Source organism: Chinchilla lanigera, unplaced genomic scaffold (genome assembly GCF_000276665.1).
Source record: "Chinchilla lanigera isolate Chin_1 unplaced genomic scaffold, ChiLan1.0 scaffold00112, whole genome shotgun sequence".
Taxonomy (NCBI): domain Eukaryota; kingdom Metazoa; phylum Chordata; class Mammalia; order Rodentia; family Chinchillidae; genus Chinchilla; species Chinchilla lanigera.
Window position 1 is genome coordinate 5,420,676 of NW_004955513.1, and position 17,476 is coordinate 5,438,151.

General features: G+C 51.3%; 2 protein-coding genes across 6 annotated transcripts in view; one reads left to right on the forward strand and one right to left on the reverse strand.

The window, feature by feature from the left end:
• Pnpla7 (patatin-like phospholipase domain containing 7) overlaps nt 1-15,420 on the reverse strand; it is a 59,406-nt gene extending 43,986 nt beyond the window's left edge. Inside the window, exons 1-9 of one of the 5 annotated variants that reach the window (XM_005408620.2) lie at nt 15,336-15,420; nt 13,877-13,908; nt 11,993-12,064; nt 11,820-11,907; nt 11,373-11,452; nt 10,186-10,277; nt 9,766-9,906; nt 9,061-9,220; nt 6,718-6,798 (exon numbers count right to left, since the gene is read on the reverse strand). In XM_005408620.2, coding sequence (XP_005408677.1) covers nt 6,718-6,798; nt 9,061-9,220; nt 9,766-9,906; nt 10,186-10,277; nt 11,373-11,452; nt 11,820-11,907; nt 11,993-12,064; nt 13,877-13,906 — 744 coding nt within the window. In that variant the 5' untranslated portion in view covers nt 13,907-13,908; nt 15,336-15,420. Of the gene's footprint in view, nt 1-6,717; nt 6,799-9,060; nt 9,221-9,765; nt 9,907-10,185; nt 10,278-11,372; nt 11,453-11,819; nt 11,908-11,992; nt 12,065-13,876; nt 14,598-15,140 lie in introns of those variants that run through there. The other 4 variants (XM_005408619.2, XM_013506659.1, XM_013506660.1 and 1 more) reach the window with 4 other exon arrangements.
• A 78-nt stretch (nt 15,421-15,498) lies between these two features.
• Nucleotides 15,499-16,341, forward strand: Mrpl41 (mitochondrial ribosomal protein L41). The gene is made up of 2 exons (XM_005408622.2): nt 15,499-15,609; nt 15,800-16,341. The coding sequence occupies exon 2, from the start codon at nt 15,807-15,809 to the stop codon at nt 16,212-16,214; it is 408 nt and encodes a 135-aa protein (XP_005408679.1). The 5' UTR covers nt 15,499-15,609; nt 15,800-15,806; the 3' UTR covers nt 16,215-16,341.
• The last annotated feature ends 1,135 nt before the right edge of the window (nt 16,342-17,476 follow it).

The window sequence follows — 17,476 nt, forward strand, 5'->3', positions numbered from 1 at the left end:
ATTTTCTTTTCCAATATAAGCGTTAAAGTTATACATTTTAATATGCTATGTTTTCATTTTTAGTCCATTTAAATATTTTCTGATACCCCTGTGACCTCTCTTTGGGATATATCATTTGGGAGTATATTTCAAGTATATTAGCAGCAGTGTCACTCCAACAGCAAAGTCATGACCACCTGGACGCTGATCAGAGTGGAGGAGTCACCAGGCTGCAGATGGCTGAGCCACAACAGCACATATCCACAGAGAGCTCACACTGTAGCACAATTTTTTTGTTTGTTTTTGTTTTTCAGTACCAGGAATCGAACTCATGACCTTGCACTTGCCAGGCAGGTGCTGTGCCACTGAGCTAAATCCCCAGCCCCTTCACACTGATTCCTTAGCAGACTAAAACCACTGCTGAAGAACTATACTCAGGTCTGTGCCACTTATGAGGTCCAGGGACAAGCAAAATTATACCACCCATTGTGCAAGCAACAGAGAAAATTCAGAAAAGTAGCTATGGCTGAGGAAAGGAGGGGATGGAGCCAGAGCACACAAGAGTACTTTGAACAGTACTGGTGTTTTCTAGGTAACCTATGCTTTAGCTGATCAGGGTCACTGCAGTTAAGTCTGTGTACTACCCCATGCAAGACTTCACAACAGCTCTGAAATAATAAAGCCTACCCCCAATCAAAAGTGGCAGACTGAAGGTCAGTGACTCTGTTCCCTTGTTGATCATACATACTCATCTCTGCTCTCTTGAAAAGATACAAATCTCTAAGGATTAAGAAAAAAACTAAGAGTAGATGGGAATGTCAATGAAATTTAGAATTGTGGTCCCTCCAGCAAGAGTGACCAGAACAAGGCGGAGAAAGCAGGTGCTTGCCACAGGGCCTGAGGGTGCTCAGGACATGGAGGTCAGCACCATGCAGCCAGCAATCAGGTGGGGTCACAAGGAGAGGCCATCCCTGGGCTCCCCCAACCCCAGCAGGCTGGCCAGGGACCTTTCCCTATGTTAGTAGGGTAGCCGGTATTCTTGCTGAGAAGATAAAGCAGACAGAGCTGAGTGCCAAGACCTAGGAGCAGCTAAGGGATGGAAAACGGTGTCCACTCTGAATGAGGAGACCCTCAGGCCCCTTCCTTACTCCAGGCCAACACCATCATGGCAAGCTAGGTCAGCTCCTCTCTGGGAAGATGCCCTAAAAAAAAAAAAAAAAAAAAAAAAGCCTACTGGTGCTGACCTCTGTGCTCCCACCCAAAGGGAAAGAGTAGCTTCTCCAGCAGGATCCCTAGTGACAACTCTGAGCACGAAGAGTGGGCTCATGCCCAGCTTTAAAGTGGCTCCAACTACTATCTCCTTATAATTAACCCACGTAACTGCCACTTAAGTCAAGGTAAAGAACATATCCCACAAGCACTTGTTTTATGCATCTCTAGTCAGTAGCCAATAAGGAGCTCCCGCTCTGACCTCAACCCTGACAGAGTTGGCACACAAAGCCCAGGACTAAGCCTCCCACTCCTGCTTTGATAAAGTTTAAGTGGCACTACTGATGGCCCCTTCAGTTGAGAAGTGGCACAGAGGCCATGTAGCCCAGACATTTGCTTACTACTGGGCCTCTTAGAGCACAGGCTGACGGCCTCTGCTGTATCGTCACACAGCAGCAGCCTGGACTTGGACTTGTGAGAGAGGACACAGTGTGTGTCCTGTGCTGGCCAAATCAGCTCCAGCTGAGCCTTGAGATCATCCGCACAAGTGCACAGAGCTGCACACTCACACGCATGGCTGCCGGGACAAGAAAGCTCTGATCGGAAAGACAGCCACCAAAATATGCAGATAAGAGATGCTCAGAGGGGCCAGGGACAACTGGGGAAGCAAGAAGAAACCTCAGGTTACTCCCCCATGAAGGAAGAACAAGATTCTGTTTTACAAGAACATTCACAGAACAATAATGAAAACGCTTAAAATAAAAAATCTGATGACAGGCCTGGGTATGATGTGCACATCTGTAATCCCAGCACTCAGGAGACTGAAGCAGGAGGGTTACTGCAAGTTCAAGGCCAGCCTGAACTACGCAGTGAGACCCTGTGTCAAAAAAAAATCTGACGAAAAAAAATTTTAAAACTCAGGGGAAGATTTAGAAAATTGATCTAGTACCACAAAATAAAGTTGAGAAAATCTAGGAACTATATACAACAAAAAGAAAACATGGTGTAAATAGAGGCAATCCTGTATTTTTAAGATTTCAAAAACCATCCCTGCCTTTCACCTTTGTCAGAAAGCTAACAGGAACTGGGGATTTAGCTCAGCGGCACAGCACCTGCCTAGCAGGCGCAACGTCATGAGTTCGACTCCTGGTACCGGAAAAAAAAAAAAAAAAAAAAAAAAAAAGAAAGCTAACAGAAAATCTACATCACCAAAATGAGGAAGTAGAAACTGGGTGTGGTGGTATGCACCTGTGATCCTAGCACCCTGGGAGGCTGAGGCAGGAAGATGGTGAGTTGAAACCCAGCATGGACAACTTAGAAACTTAGCAAGGCCTTGTCTCAAAATTTAAAATTAAAAACAAAGGGGAGGGAGCCAGGGATAGAGCTCAGTGGCACAAGCACCTGCCTGGCAAGTGCAAAGTCATGAGTTTGATTCCTGGTACCAAAAAAAAAAAAAAATGGGCCAGGGATATAGCTCAGGGGCATAAGTGCTTGCCTGGCAAGCCTGAAGTCATGAGTTCAATTCCCGGTACAAAAAAAAAAAAAAAATACATACATATATGTAAACAAAGGGGAGGCTGGGAATATAGCTCAGGGCAAATGCCCTGGGTTCAATCCCCAGTACCAAAGAAAGAAAGAAAGGAAGAAAGAAAGACCAAGAAGGAGGAGACAAGGGCTCTGCAGAGGCTGGGACAAGATGAAGAAGCACAAGATGGAAGTTTTCCCAGAGAAGACTACCACTCATGAGAATCAGGTAACAGGTCAGGCCACATGGCTGTGATGGATGCACAGAAAAACACCCAATCTGCCAAAACATGAGGCAGCTGTTAACTCTAGAGAAATGAAAAGTTGACTAGAAAGAAAGTTTACCCATAGGAACCACATGGATCAGCTGTAAATAAGAGGCAAAAAGTCTTAGTAATCCACCATGAATGCAAGGCCGGATGGAGGAAGGGAGGCACACTGGGCAATCAAGAGAGTCATCTTCATTTTCCAGACAGGAAGTCAATGGACCTAAGATGGAATTATGAAGGAAGAGCTTGGAAGGAATCCAAGAATCAGAAAGACTGGAGGTGGGACAGACAACTGACACTTATTGAAAAAGTCAAGTAAGTTTTTAAAATGTGTACATGCCATTTTGTAAGAATTTAAATTTTTAAAAAATGATGATTCAGAGCCAACTAGAAGCTATCAACCATTAAAATTATGAGCATTTAAAAAAAATGACAAACACAGGCCAGGCGTGGTGGCAATCCCTGTAACTAGGGAGGCTGAAGAGGGAGCATCACAAATTGAAGACCAGCCTTGACAATTTAGCAAGGCCCTGTCTCATAAAATAAAAATTTTTAAAAGCCTGAGATATAGAACACCTATCTAGCATGTGTAAAACCCTGGATTTAATCCCCAGTACTGAAGATGGGGAAAAAAAAACAAACACAAATCACAAATGTTTGATGAGACAAAAATGATGTCATTCTCCCGGTACCGGAGAAAAACAAAAACAAAAACAAACAAACAAACAAAAAATGATGTCATTCTAAATGACAAACATCACAATATACAGTAAACTGTCTTCTCTCAGCTATCATCCTACCACTTTCTGTTACCACTACACTCAAGGAAGATAAGTTCTTGTCCTTAGGGAAGATGAGCTGTGCTGACGGTGGCACAAATGAGACAGATCACAGCAGGTGGAGGAGGCAGGCATGACTTTGGCCAAGCCATTGCCCACGACCTTGCTTCCTGACTACACACACCCTGGTGCCAGAATAACTGAAGTTCACCCTAAAATCCACAACGAGATCTGGATCAGAAAGAATAAGAAATAACTGAGAAAAGCCTCCATCCTAGCCTTCACTGAACTATTTTTTAAGAAAAATAATCCATCAAGGGGTAGAGGTTATGACTGCAGATGGCAAACAGCTAATTAGTCTACCTCCACATAGGCCAAAGCTCTTCTAGGCCTTTCTTGGCTCTTCCCAGGCCCACCAGTGTCCCTTACACATTCAGGAGTCCCACAAAACAAGCTGGAGTCCCAGAGATGCAGAAACCACAGCCCAGTAGAGCAGCACAGAGAAAACTCAAGTCCGCACTAGGCCCTGGCCTGATCCCTACCAGCTCCTGCTGGGGGTTCACTGGAAGCTGAGCACTGGCCTTGAAAGAACCTGCCAGGAGGAGACAGGTGTCCCCTCCTGCCCAGGTAGGAGGCCTCCCCAGCTCAGCCAAGCATCTACAAAGATACACAGGTCCTAGGCGACACAGCACAAGGCAGGAGTCCCATCTACTCCTCCAGACTCAAAACAGCACAAAGCAAGCCTGTGCCCAACTGACAGGGCACAGCGTGGGCATGATGTCTGCATGGTCTGACGTGTGCATAATGGGGGCTGGATCAGAGGCCCCCCAAACTCCCACAGTACTCCACACAAAGCATCACATTCAGTGTGTTGCATCCCTGCCAAGGTTCTGCTCACTGCTTGGGAAACATCAAACATGGACTGGAGAAGCTGAGGTAAAAGTCACAACCATACACCACTAGCAACAAATGTAACACCTATCCTGCCAGTTTTATAAAAGCAGAGCAGTATAATTACAGACAGTATACACTGCTTTAACATGATGGTAAATTATTATGCTACTGGCTAAAAACAAACAAACAAATGCAAAGAATCAGATGAAGCTGGGCATGATGGCTCTAATCTTAGCACTACGGAAAGCTGAGGCAGGATGATTGATCACAACTTTAAGCCCAACCTGGGCAACTTAGCAAGACCTTTTCTCAAAATTGAAAAAGAAAAGAAATTAAAAGGGGCTGCAGATGAAGCTCAGTGCTGCAGCACTAAGAAAAACAGACCCTAAGTCTGACTCTCGGGGCCCCAAGAACTCAACGACTACATTCATCTGCTACCACTATTAAAAGCCAGGCCACCTCAGGGGGAACTGCCCTAAGAAGCCCCCTGGGCCATGCCCTGAATGCAAATGAGACCAGTGGAGATAGGTCTGCCCTCTGAAGCAGAGGCCCCAGAGCTCAGACCCATCCTACCAGTTAGTCCAACAGGAATGAGGGGGCCTGGGGCATACTCTGCCTTCTCCCTCTGGCCAGACTGTCATCTCCATGGAGGAGCCCCAGGTAATCAGAACTATGGAGGAAAAAGAAAACAGCCTGTTGCTAGACACAGGTGCAAGTCTCTTGGTCCTTCTTTTCAATCCTGGCCTTCCTTCCAGCTGTCACACCTCAGTGAAAGGAGTCACTGGGGAGGAGGTAATACGCCATTTTTCACAACCCTTAGCCTGTAATTACTTGTTAGATCCTTCTTGTGTATCTCTGTCTTCCTGAGAAACCACTTTGAAGATACCACCATGTATTACAGCAGCCATTGATATTTTCCTACTAATCTGTCCATAACTCTGTAACATTTGTATTGTTCCTATGCTATTTCATAAATGGATGTATGTTATTATTATGTGTTTCCTACAACAACCATTGAGAATAGCTAATGATTATTCAAGTGGTCACTCATGTATAGCTCTACTTATTTTCTTTAGAAGCCACTTTGAAGATACCAAAGTATAGTACAACAACCATTGATAATAACCTACCACTTTTGTCTGTAACTCACTATTATTTGTCTATTTGTTTTCCTGAGAAACTATCTTGTAGATAACAATATGTAAAACACCAACCATTGATAATTTCCTACCACTTTGTCTGTAATTTGGTAAGCCCCCCCTATTACTATGTTATCCTTCTTTCACTCTTTAAAATAAAAAAAAAAAAACAAGTAACTGGTTTGTTTCACTGTGTGTAGGTTTTACTTAAAAGAAAAAGTTAAAGAGATGCTAACCTCCTGCTGCCAATGAAGAAATGGGGCCAAGTAAGCCCCGGAGCAGCTGGTGATACAGACTAGTGTGACTGTGCATGCACTTTTCCAGGGTAGTGATTCTCCACAATAAAAAGTAACAAATCAGAAGAACTCATAAGGTGCTCCTTTCTTAATCTAGCTTATAGCTAAGGTCAACCGCTGGACTACATAATGCTGGGGAGGTGGGAGGTGGCACGCCCTCCACGGCATCAGGAGGTGACCTCCTTCCATATCCCAGTGCACACTCAGGGCCCTGCAAGCTCCTTAAGGGCTTCACATTTATGATTGGACATACACAGGGGACAAGTGCTGCTGTTTACTGCGCAAGGCTGGGATCAGTGGAGACACAATGGCACAGGAGCTCCACGTGCCCGTGCACAAGCAGTGGTAGAAGGTCCCCCCAGGAAAAAGAATAGGAGACACTTTCTGCAGCTTTCAGGCCTTTGCGGTGTTGTGCTATGTGTGTGTCAGTCCAAAGCACGACCACTGACAAGGCACCCAAATCCTGATCTCAGTTGGCTGCCTCCAACACCATCCCTCAGATGCCCTTACCAAGGAGGCTGGAATGAGGCCTCCCAGCCTGGATTGCCCCCACTTGGGATCACCATGCACTGGCTTCTGATGAGGAGTGTCTGGGGCAGTCTTCCAGGACTGAGGCAGGGATGCTCACCGTGATGACGTCCAGAATGCTGAGGAGGCTATGGACACTGTCTCCTGCCAGAACTTCCTTGACCACCACCTCAGTACCATCCTGTGCAAGGAGAGCAGAGTAACAGCTGTCAGGGGCCGTCTACCAGATACCGGCAAGCTCCCTGTGCACACAGTCCTACCTCAAGTCACCATCAGTAAGGTGGGCGCCTCAGACTAGGGGCAGAGGCCTGCTGCAATTAGTGGTGTTAGAGGTACAACACACTGAAGAGGACATGGAAAAATCAGGTAGCCAGGCTTGGTGCTGCACTCCTACAAGCGCAACAATCCAGCAGGCGGAGGCAGGAAGATGGCAATCACAAATTTGAGTCCAGCCTGGGCAGTTTAGTAATTTAAAAGACCCTGTCTCAAAAAAGTTAAAGCTGGGCATAGTGGCACATACCTATAATCCCAGTACTTGGGAGGCTGAGGAAAGAAGGTTGCTGTGAGTTTGAGGCCAGCTGGGGTACCTAGTGAGTTCAAGGCCACATTGAACTGCACAGCGGGATCTTATCTCAAAACAAAAACAGTTTGAAAGGGCTAGGGATATAATCCAGGGTGAAGGCCCTGGATTCAATTCCCAGTACTAAAAAAACAAACAAACAAACAAAAGGTAGACCAATGAAGAAACCCTATCCAATCTAGCCACAGCCCCTCAATCCCATGACTCACTCATCCTCACTAGGTAGGTTTACATGAAATTTCACAAAACCTCACTTGGTTTACTAAATAAACAATAAAGGCTCTAAGGACCAAATTTAGTTACTATCAGTAAAAATTAGTGAATTTCACACAATTTTCCACAGGGCAAAACAAGAGAAAAAACCGTGCAGTTTGGTTATTTAATTTAGGGAACTTCATCTCAATTTAATCCCAGAAGATCCTTTTTGAAGTTGTCCCAGTCTGGTCCTAGTCATTCTTATGAGCCCCTCTCACCCAAATCCAAAGCCAGACTGGAGGTGGCTCCTGTCTCTTTGGGCCTCTCACAAGCCAGACCAGGGGTCCTGGTTATCGTGGGACAGACACACACCCTAGGAGCTGCTACTTCTGACTCTCAGCACCAGATACACTGAGGATCTTTCCTTCTTTTTTTTTTTCAATACTGGGGATTAAACCCAGGACCTTCATGCTGAGCTACACCCTTGCCCCTCTTTTTCTTTTCTAATTTTGAGACAGAGTCTCACTAAATTACCCAAGCTGGGCTCAAATTTTTGACCCTCCTGTCTCAGCCTCCTAGAGTGCTAGGATTACAGTTGTGTATCACCATGCCTAGCTGGATCTTTCCTTTGCAATAATTTCATGAACTCATGCCACAAACTGAACATCAGAACAGACTGAGCTGCAAACATGAGAATCAGCCACTCTACCTAGACAACACTTGGTCTGGAAACCTGGAAAGACAGTGCAGGAAATGTCTCGGGACCTGCCAGCTCCCAAGACAAGAGTGAGAACTTCCAAGGCTTGAGTTTTGCAAGGTCAGGGCTCGCTAAGCATTTGCTCTGCACAATCATGCCTGGGTGGAAGCCTGGTCACACAGCCCAGGACGGCCATAGACCCAGCACACTCGGAGAGCGGCACACAGTCTGGCAGGGCCTGACCCTGTAGCTCCAAGGGTGTCACTTAAGGCAGGCAAGAAACAAGGATTTAGCTCCTCAGTCATTTTACACTTTATTTTCTTACAACTAAAATTATTTGTATCAGAAACCTGAAAGTGAGGCAACTGATCGCAGTAAATCAATAAAATAATTCACTACCAAGCCAGTCTGAGGACTAGAAATATATATTTTTAAACATCTAATAAGTGGGATGTGATGGTGCACACCTGTAATCCCAGTACTTGGGAGACTAAGGGAGGAGGATCGACATGAGTTTGAGGCCAGCCTGAACTGTATCGCAAGACCCTGTCTCAAAAACCTAAATAAATAAATAAAATGTCTAATACATCAGGTGAAGTAAGGCAATAAAACCACATAAGCACTGCTACACAACCAACCTAAACAATAGACACACATGCGTGAAAGCAAAAGATAACACGTCAAGGTCAAAATTGTACTAGTGCTGAGTGCTGGGGGAGAGGGGCACCTTTTCTTCAAAGAAGCAAAGCTTAAAACTTTGTATAATCTTTCATTTATTTGTTTGTTGAGGCAGGGTTTCACTATGCAGTTCAGGCTGGCCTTGAACTCACCATGGAGCCCAGGCTGGCCTGGAACTCATGCTGATCCTCCTGCCTCAGCCTCCTGAATCACCATGCCAGGCTGCATAACTTTTTTATAGACCCACAGTGGAGAGTTAAGCAAAAGGACAGGAGCCCTGACCCCCAACTCACCGAGTCCTGGATGCAGACCTCCAGCCGCCCATCCTGCACTACATAGATGCTGGTATCTGGCTCCCCTGGCCGGAAGACGCGCTCCCCTTCGTGCAGCTGCACAAAGACCATGTGTTTGCAAAGCTCCAGGAACAGTGGCTTCTCAAAGTGGCCCAGGACCCTGGAACAAGCAGAACTCACTGTGGGACGCCCTCCCAGGGAAGGTAGGCTGAGGGACAGCCTTTCAAAGAGGATCGAGGGACAAAAGCCACTGTCTCCACCAGCACTGAGGCCAGAGCTGCAGATCTACAGGTTTACCCAGACCATGTGGCATCACTGTCAAACAGAATTTTCAGCTTCTCAGATTCCCATCAGCTTAAAGAAGTTCTTGAGCAGTGGAAGCCAGACATGAAGACAGCCATGGAAGGCCACATGCCCTCCTCAGATGGGAGAGAGGGAAGAAGACTCAGACTTGCAGCAGCTTCTGAACCTGCCCTTCTCACACTCACTCTGAGCTCACACTGAAGCTGAAGACACTGAGAAAGACCTAGTGAGGAGCTGGTGGACACAAGGCTCTGCTGGCCCTGATGCTTCATGACCGACTCCATGGGACAGAGACCAACGACCCAGCAAGAGTTGCTGCCGACACAGGAAAGCCACATTCTGGAGAGATGCCACCAATGGCTGACAGTGGCTGCAGAACCTGTCCTACCCATGTGCTCTTACCGAACATTTTTCAGCATGTACAAAACCTCTGATGGTAGGTGAGAATTCTTCACATCAAACTCCGTGAGATCAGCCTCCAGCAGGGAGGGTGGCGGTTCTTTGGGCTGCAGGGTGGGGTATTCCTTCTTGAACCGCAAAATCCTATGAGGCAGAGACATACTCACCTTGAGCAAGAACCAAGGGGTTCAAAACCAGTGCTACAGGCTTGGGAAGTAGCTTAGTGGTCAGTGCTTGCCTAGTATGCATGGGACACTGGGCTTGATCCCTGGGCCTGAAACAGACACACGCACTCACATATGCACACACCCACGTCCCAAGTGCTCTTGAACCCAAGGGCACTCCATCTTTAGTGCACCCAAGGTAGGAGTCACAGCAGTGGTTAAGGACCTTTGTGCCTACCCTGGAGAGAACTCCCAGTACCTCTTGGCCAAAGACAGCACTTTGGTCCTCTTCCTGGCCCGCTGCCGGGGTGCAGCTGTGTTCCCCACAAGCGTATTGGGGAGTGTGCTCATCTGCAGTCAAGGGAGATGTGGGTCACTGGGTCTGTGACTAGCAAAGTCTGCACTCTCAGACCCAGGGGTCAGCCCTTAGGGCCTTGGAGAGGCTATCCACAGTCCTAACACCAGCTTCCAGGGGCCAGCTGTACCCTGCCCCACTCCTGGCCAAAGACACAGGGGACCTCACTGTGGACAAGAGCACCCCAACAGCCCCACATATCCATGCTGTCCTAAGAGAGTCCCTGCTGTCCTAAGCAGCCAAACCTCCACAGCTCCATTGCTGTACGCCTGCTGGTTTATGTGACCTTCTGAGGAAGGTGGGAGGAGGCTGAGGGGCCTGCTCAGCAGCTAATCAAGGGGCTACAAGGACCCAACTCAGCCTGTATATCCATCCCCAGATCAGGGTTCCTTAACCACCAATTTGTTCCCCTTTTTCCTGGAACTAGGAATTGAACTCAAGACTTTTGCACTAAGATATATCCTCAGGCCTCTTTTACTTACTATTCTGAGACAGGATCCCACTAAGTCACCTAGGCTGGACTAAAACCTGTGGTCCTCTTTACTTAGCCTCCCAGGGTGCTAGGATGATAGATGTGCACCACTACACTAACTAACTACCAATTATTGACCCAACACAGAGCACAGGGGTCTGTGTCCAGGAGGTCCTGAGACATGGTAAGCGAGCCACACAGCTTTCACCTCAGGACACACACATGGGTCCTCAGGGAAATCAGGCCCCCACGCCCAGAGAGCTGGCCCTTCCTCAGCACAGCTCCTCAGTCTCAGGGATGCCACCAGAAAGCAGCTATCCACTCTTCTTTCCTGTAGAGATCTGTGTTGTGTGGGGCTAACGGGGCCTCTGACCTCACACTTCTCAGACCCCTTCCCCACTGAAGCCCCTGCTGCATCCAGGCCAGATGGGCTCAACCCGAGGGCTGAGTTCAGTTCGGCTGGTGGAAGAAAACAACATACAGCATGACCCGTGACACCCCCCACCCTGGCACCCATTGGCAGGGGCCACAAAGCTGTACAGGTGGCATACACTGGAGCTTTGGCGCCCCAGGGGCTTGGGGCCTAGCAAAAGATCCAGGGTTCCTGCCCCAGGGTTACCTTCCTCATGATCTTCCGGCCATAAAACATCACTTTGTCCCTCTTCCGGAACCTGTACTGAGGTGTGGGCTGCACCTGTCCTGCGAGGATAGGAAGGGGCACCATGAGGTGAGAGGGGCCATGAGCTAATGTAATAGCGCCATGAGCTAATGTAATAGCACTAGCATAGCGCTAGTTCGGCCCTGGACAGCTAGTGCTGGGCAGCAGCTATGCCGCTGATCTGTTCCTTGCCCTGCGCTCAGACAGCACAGAGGTTTGTCTCAGAAATGTCTCTGATGAGACCAGAAGTTGCAGCTGTTCTTAGATGCAACACAGCCAAGGTCCAGAAGGGTCTCCCAGGAGCTCAAAACCAACAGTGCCATACACACACACACACACACACACACACACACACACACACACACTGTCCTCCCCCAGGGCCAGAAGGGTTTGAACCAAGATACTCACGAAATCCATGAACACTTCTGTACACAAACAAGATAGCAACACCCACAAAGGCAAGGGCCAGGAGGGCTCCAATCATAATCCCTGTCAGCTGGGCAGAAGAAGTCAAAAAGCTTGTTGGCAAGACCAGCCATGGCCATGGCCCACAGGGTCCCCCAGGAAAACTCAGTGGTTACCATGGTGGGCTGTGACTCCTCCAAAAATGACAGCCCCCAGGAGTGCAGGGTGGGGCCCAGACAGAGGCCAGCCTGGAGGGAGAGCACAGTCAGGTGGGCAGAAGGGCAGCTGGGCTTCCCAGACCTGGGAAGCGGGAGGAGAGTAGACAGCCAGACAGGAGGTCAGCAGCCTAGAGCCCAGAGCAAAGCAACCAGGCCAGGATGCCAAGGTGCACTGCATGACCTGCAGGGACACCTGTCTTCCTCAGGCATAAGGTGGGCTGCCACAACATATGCCCTGTGCACCATCAATGTGCCTGAGCCCTGGTCTCCGCCATCCACAAGGTGCAAACCAGGGGGCAAGTCCTAGGCATAAGAGAGGCCAAGATCTGGACACCCATAGGATCTGGGCTGCCAGCCCCAGGGCCCACAGGTGTCTCCACAGCAGCGGTGCTCAGAAAACCTGCAGGAGGCCATGAGGTTGCTGAGCCCTGCATTCAGTTTAGTCCCAGCTACTTGGAAAGCTGAGGCAGGAGCATCACTTGAGTCCAAGTAGTTCAAGGCCGGGCTGGGCAATACAGCAAGATCCCATCTCAAGGAAGGAGGGGAGGGGAAGGTAGGAAAGGAGAGAGGAGGGGAGGGAAGGGGGAAACCCCAAGGAACCATCTAGAATGTCCCCATGCCAAGAAGAAACAGAAGAGAAGGCTCTGTGCCTCTACCCTGCTCCTTCCAGGAGGGTGCTGACAGGGCTTCAGAAGCCCAGACCCACAAGAGGACAGGAGAGAAGGCAGGCAGGAATGGCACTAGCAGGAAGGCTAAGTGCGGTGCTGACAGGAAGCTGCCAGTTTGTGTAGGCTGGAAGTTGAAGAGAGACAGAAAGCAGCCAGGCATGCAGGGGCTCTGTTCCTCGTGCATCCATCGCTCCTCCCAGCAGCCAGGCACTGATGGGGCAGGGGAGCCACTGGCTAATCCTGTCCAGTTTCTACACAGGTACCAAGGACCAAAGCCCAGCATTCAGAGAGCCAAGTCTCAGACATGGCGATCCACCTTGGAACCCTGGAGAAGGGCACTCAGGAAGGCAACCCCAAGGCACTGTTTGGCATCAGGGAAGAATGAACGAGTGTCCAGAAAACCCAGTGTAGGCACTTGGTTTCAGAGACAAAGTCATGCATCCCTTAAGAACAGGACATTCTGAGAATTGCATCATCAGGTGATTTCACCCTGTGTGAACCTCTGTCCCAGGGCACATGTCCACAAAGGAGGCCTGCAAGGATCTCAGCAGGGACTACTGCTATGCACACTGTCCCCCAATGCGATGGGACTGACTTTATCGAAGCGGGGCTTTCGCTTCAGAATTGAAGCACCCAGCGTCCTAGTCCTCTACCCCAGTTTGACTCTCAAACAGCAGTCAGGCTTTCAAGAGGGCCAGGCCACAGCCCTACTTCCCCTGGTGCCTCTGAGCACTTGGGGGTCCACTTATCCAAGGAAAGGCCAGACTACTCCCACAGCCTGCGATGGTGAGCGTCAGCTTGTCTAGCTTTTCACTGCTGCTTTAACGGGTCTGTTTGCCCGGTTTAGAGACAAAGCCCTTTGGGATATGGCTACAGAGTTGTACTGAGAAAAAGACCCTGAGCAAAGAGAATGAAATCCCAAAGAGATGTGGGAAACAACTGTGACTTTAGGGTAAGAAAAGACACTAGAAACAATGTCCAGCATCTGTGTCCATGCTGCCTAAGCACAGCTGTCAGCAAGTGTCAGTCCCCTGAGGAGGTGCCAGGCCCCACACCAGCCCACGTTCTTCCTGCTCCAGGAGTCTGGGGTGAGGAGGAAGGTGGAGGAACTGCCCTCCAGCCAGCAGGAGTTCTAAGGGGCTTCTCTCAGCTTCTCTCCGGTCTGTGCACCTACCTCAGGGCAGACGCCTTCCTCTTCCTGCATGGCTGAAAAAAGAGCACAGTCCAGAGTGGGAGGACACAGAGGCCACTGCCTACTTGCCCAGCTTTCCTGTGCCTGTCCAAGTCACACTAGGTTCCCGGGGCAGCGCGCCCAGGAAGCTCTCCTGGAGAAGAGCGGCCTCTGGGAGAAGCACCCCTCCCCTTGCGCCTCCCGTAAACAGCGCTCACGTGGCTGGGAGCCGAGGCAGCGGCAACGGCCTCTCCCCCAGCAGTCAGGGTTGGAGCTACGCCCAGCGCCAGGGCCGGGCCGGGTTGGGACACGCAGCTGGGCCGGTTCCAGATGGGGCAGAGGGTGTGAGGCTCAGGAGGGGCAAAGCAAAAGGGCCACGGCCAGGCGGAGAAGGGGCGTGGACTGGACAGGGTCCCCGGAGGGCCCAGCTACCGGCTCAGGGCGTGACGGGGCTCAGGACATGGGTCTTCACAAGGCCTGGTCAGGAGGCCGAGAGCCGCGAGGGCAGCACCAAGGATGACGAGGGAGTGGCGGGGGAAGACACACCAAGGGGTGCGCCGGGCACAGGAGACCGGGGTCACCCCCAAGAGGGGAGGGGGACCGGGCTGGACGTGGAGGGACTCAGAGGGCGGTGGTAGGGAGATACCGAAGGCCGTGGAAGGGCACCTCAGGGCGCAGGGGGACAAGAGGGACACTGCTGAATGTGAGGGGACACCGCAGGGGGTGAGGGGGCACCGCAGGGGGGCAGGGGGGAGGGGGACGTTGAGGGGGTGCAGGGGACGACGCGGAGGAGACACAGCGGGGCGTGGGGGAGGTGGAGGGGGTGAGGGAGCCGTCCCAGGGGGAGGGGGACGTCGAGGGGGTGCAGGGGACGATGCAGGGTGAGGGGCAGATGGGGATGAGGAGGACTTGGGGGGTGAGGGAGACACTGCAGGGGGGAGGGGGACGTCGAGAGGGTGCAGGGGACGACGCGGGGTGAGGGGACGCCGCGGGGGGTGGGGGAGGGGGAGGGGGTGAGGGAACTTCGAGGGGGTGAGGGGTAGACGGGGGGATGAGGAGGACATGGGGGGTGAGGGGACACCGCAGGGATGAGGGGGACTCCACGGACCGACAGGGGACACGGGACGACGCGGGGTGAGGGGACGCCGCGGGGGGTGGGGGAGGTGGAGGGGGTGAGGGAACTTCGAGGGGGTGAGGGGTAGACGGGGGGATGAGGAGGACATGGGGGGTGAGGGGACACCGCAGGGATGAGGGGGACTCCACGGACCGACAGGGGACACTGTGTGGCCATCAGGGGACACTGCAGAACAGTCCCTGTGGCATTTGACGTCCTCGGCCCAGTCCAGCAGCCTGGTCACGGCGGCTGGGCGAGGCGGAGCGATGACGGGGGAAGAGGAGGGCGACGCCTCCTCGCGGGGCGGGACCGGAGACGGCCGCCTCCCAGCGCAGGGCGGCGACTCACCGGCCGGCCGCGCGCTCTCCACGCCCGCCTCCCCCTGACGTCGTGAACGTAGGCGCTCCCGGCGCCCCGCCCACCTCGCCACACATTGGCCGGGTCTCCGCGGCCCCGCCCCTCGCGGGTGCGCACGAGCGCGGCGGGGACCAATCTCAGTTCCCGTTGTTGCTCGGTGGCCGCGCCAGCCGGGAGCGCCGCGAGGTCTCAGACGGGAGACAGAGCTGAGGCGCGTCGGAGCTTACGCGGGTTCAGGTGCGGGCTGTGAGAGCCGCTGGCCCAGGTCAGTACTTTCGTTTGCATCTGGCACCGCGTCCCCTTCGCCTTCGGGATCCAGGGTCGTCCTCGGTCTTCCGCGTTCTGGGCCGGGGTGCAGCCTTCTCTCTGTCCTAGGGGTCTGGGATCTGCGCGGAGTGCACTGTTCCTCGCGTCCGTCCTGGATGTGGGTCTTTCTGAGCAGTCTCCTCCCACAGGCACAGCATGGGCTTCCTGACCGCAGTAACCCAAGGCCTAGTGCGAGGAGCGGACAGGATGAGCAAGTGGACAAGCAAGCGGGGGCCCCGCACCTTCAACAAGGGCCGGGGCGCCAAGGGCACGGGCTTCCTCGCCCCGGGCTGGAAGTTTGTGCAGGTAAAGGAACAGGTCCCAGAATTTATCGTCCCAAACCTGACCGGCTTCAAACTCAAGCCCTACGTGAATTACCGCGCCCCCGCGGGCGCAGACGTGCCGCTGACAGCCAGGGCACTGTTCATGGAAACAGTTGCGCCCGCTATCGAAAAGGACTTTAAGGAAGGCACTTTCGACCCTGACAACCTGGAAAAGTACGGCTTCGAACCTACCCAGGAGGGCAAGCTCTTCCAGCTGTATCCCAAGAACTTTCCACGCTAGAATCCAGTGATGACCGCCGTTTGCCTGTGAACCGGAGACTGCACTGACCGAGTGTCAGACTGTGAGTCCCAGAGAGGTGGGAGCTTCCCCGCGTGGCATTTCTATTAAAAGCCTTTACTGCTGTCTAGTGTTTGGCATCAGGTGGTTGACAGTGTGCCACGTGACAGATGCCGCGCAGTTCGTACAGAGGTTTCACACAACTGTGGCAACAGGTCTGCAGGCCTGCCCACGACAGGCTTACACTGTGAGAATTTACTAGGCAGGCCACCCTACGCAACACTGGCTAATTCATCCCCCAAAACAACAATTAATGTATTCTTTATAGACTCCAAGACAGTCGGTATTTTAACTGGGTGAAAAGTAACTGCCCCCTTGGAAAAAACCTAAAGACCAGGCTGCATAAGAAGCTGGTCCCAAACTGGTCTTTTTTGAGACTTGCTATGCAGTTCAGGCTGGACTCGAACTTGCAACAATCCTCTATTCTCCTGCCTCAACCTCCCAAGTGCTAAGATTATAGGCATGTGCCACCATGCTCAGCTCCAAGTTGGATTTTTTTTTTTTTTTTTGGAGACAGGGTCTCTCTATGCAGTTCAGGCTGGCCTTGAGCTCATTTTGTTTTTTTTGTTGTTGTTGTTGTTGTTTCGGTTTTTTTTTCCGGTACTGGGGATCGAACTCACAACCTTTGCTTGCTGGGCAGGCACTGTGTTGCTGAGCTAAATCTCCAGGCCCTCTTGAGCTCATTTTGTAGCCCAGGCTGGTCTCCAACTCCCAAAGATCCTCCTGCTTCAGCCTCCCGAGTGCTGGGATTACAGGGGTGCACCACCACACCCCGCCTCCAGGTTGGTTCTTGATGATCAGTGTGTCATTTCCCTCTTCAGTCACAATGTCTCAGACCTGCATTCCAAGAATACTTAGCTGACCCTTACATGAAATGTCCACACAAACTCTAGACTGGGTGTGGTGGTGCACATCTGTAATTCTAGCAATTGGGAGACTAAGGCAGGAAGATTGCTGTGACTTCGAGGCCAGCCTGGGCTACAAAGTGAGTTCAAGGCCAGCTTCAACTGTATAGTGAGACCCTGTCTCAAAAACAAAACACATACTCTAGAAGAGGGCCCAATAGGTTTTTATTTAAAATAAATGGGCCAGCTGGGCCTGGTAGCACACACCTGTAACCCCCCCAGTCCAGGAGGCTGAGGCAGGAAGATAGTGAGTTCTAGGCCAGCCTGGGCAACTTAGTGAAACCGTCTATCAAAAAACTG

What these genes read in the sequence shown, in the direction of transcription:
- Mrpl41 (XM_005408622.2), top strand. Translation starts at nt 15,807, where the DNA reads ATGGGCTTCCTGACCGCAGTAACCCAAGGCCTAGTGCGAGGAGCGGAC.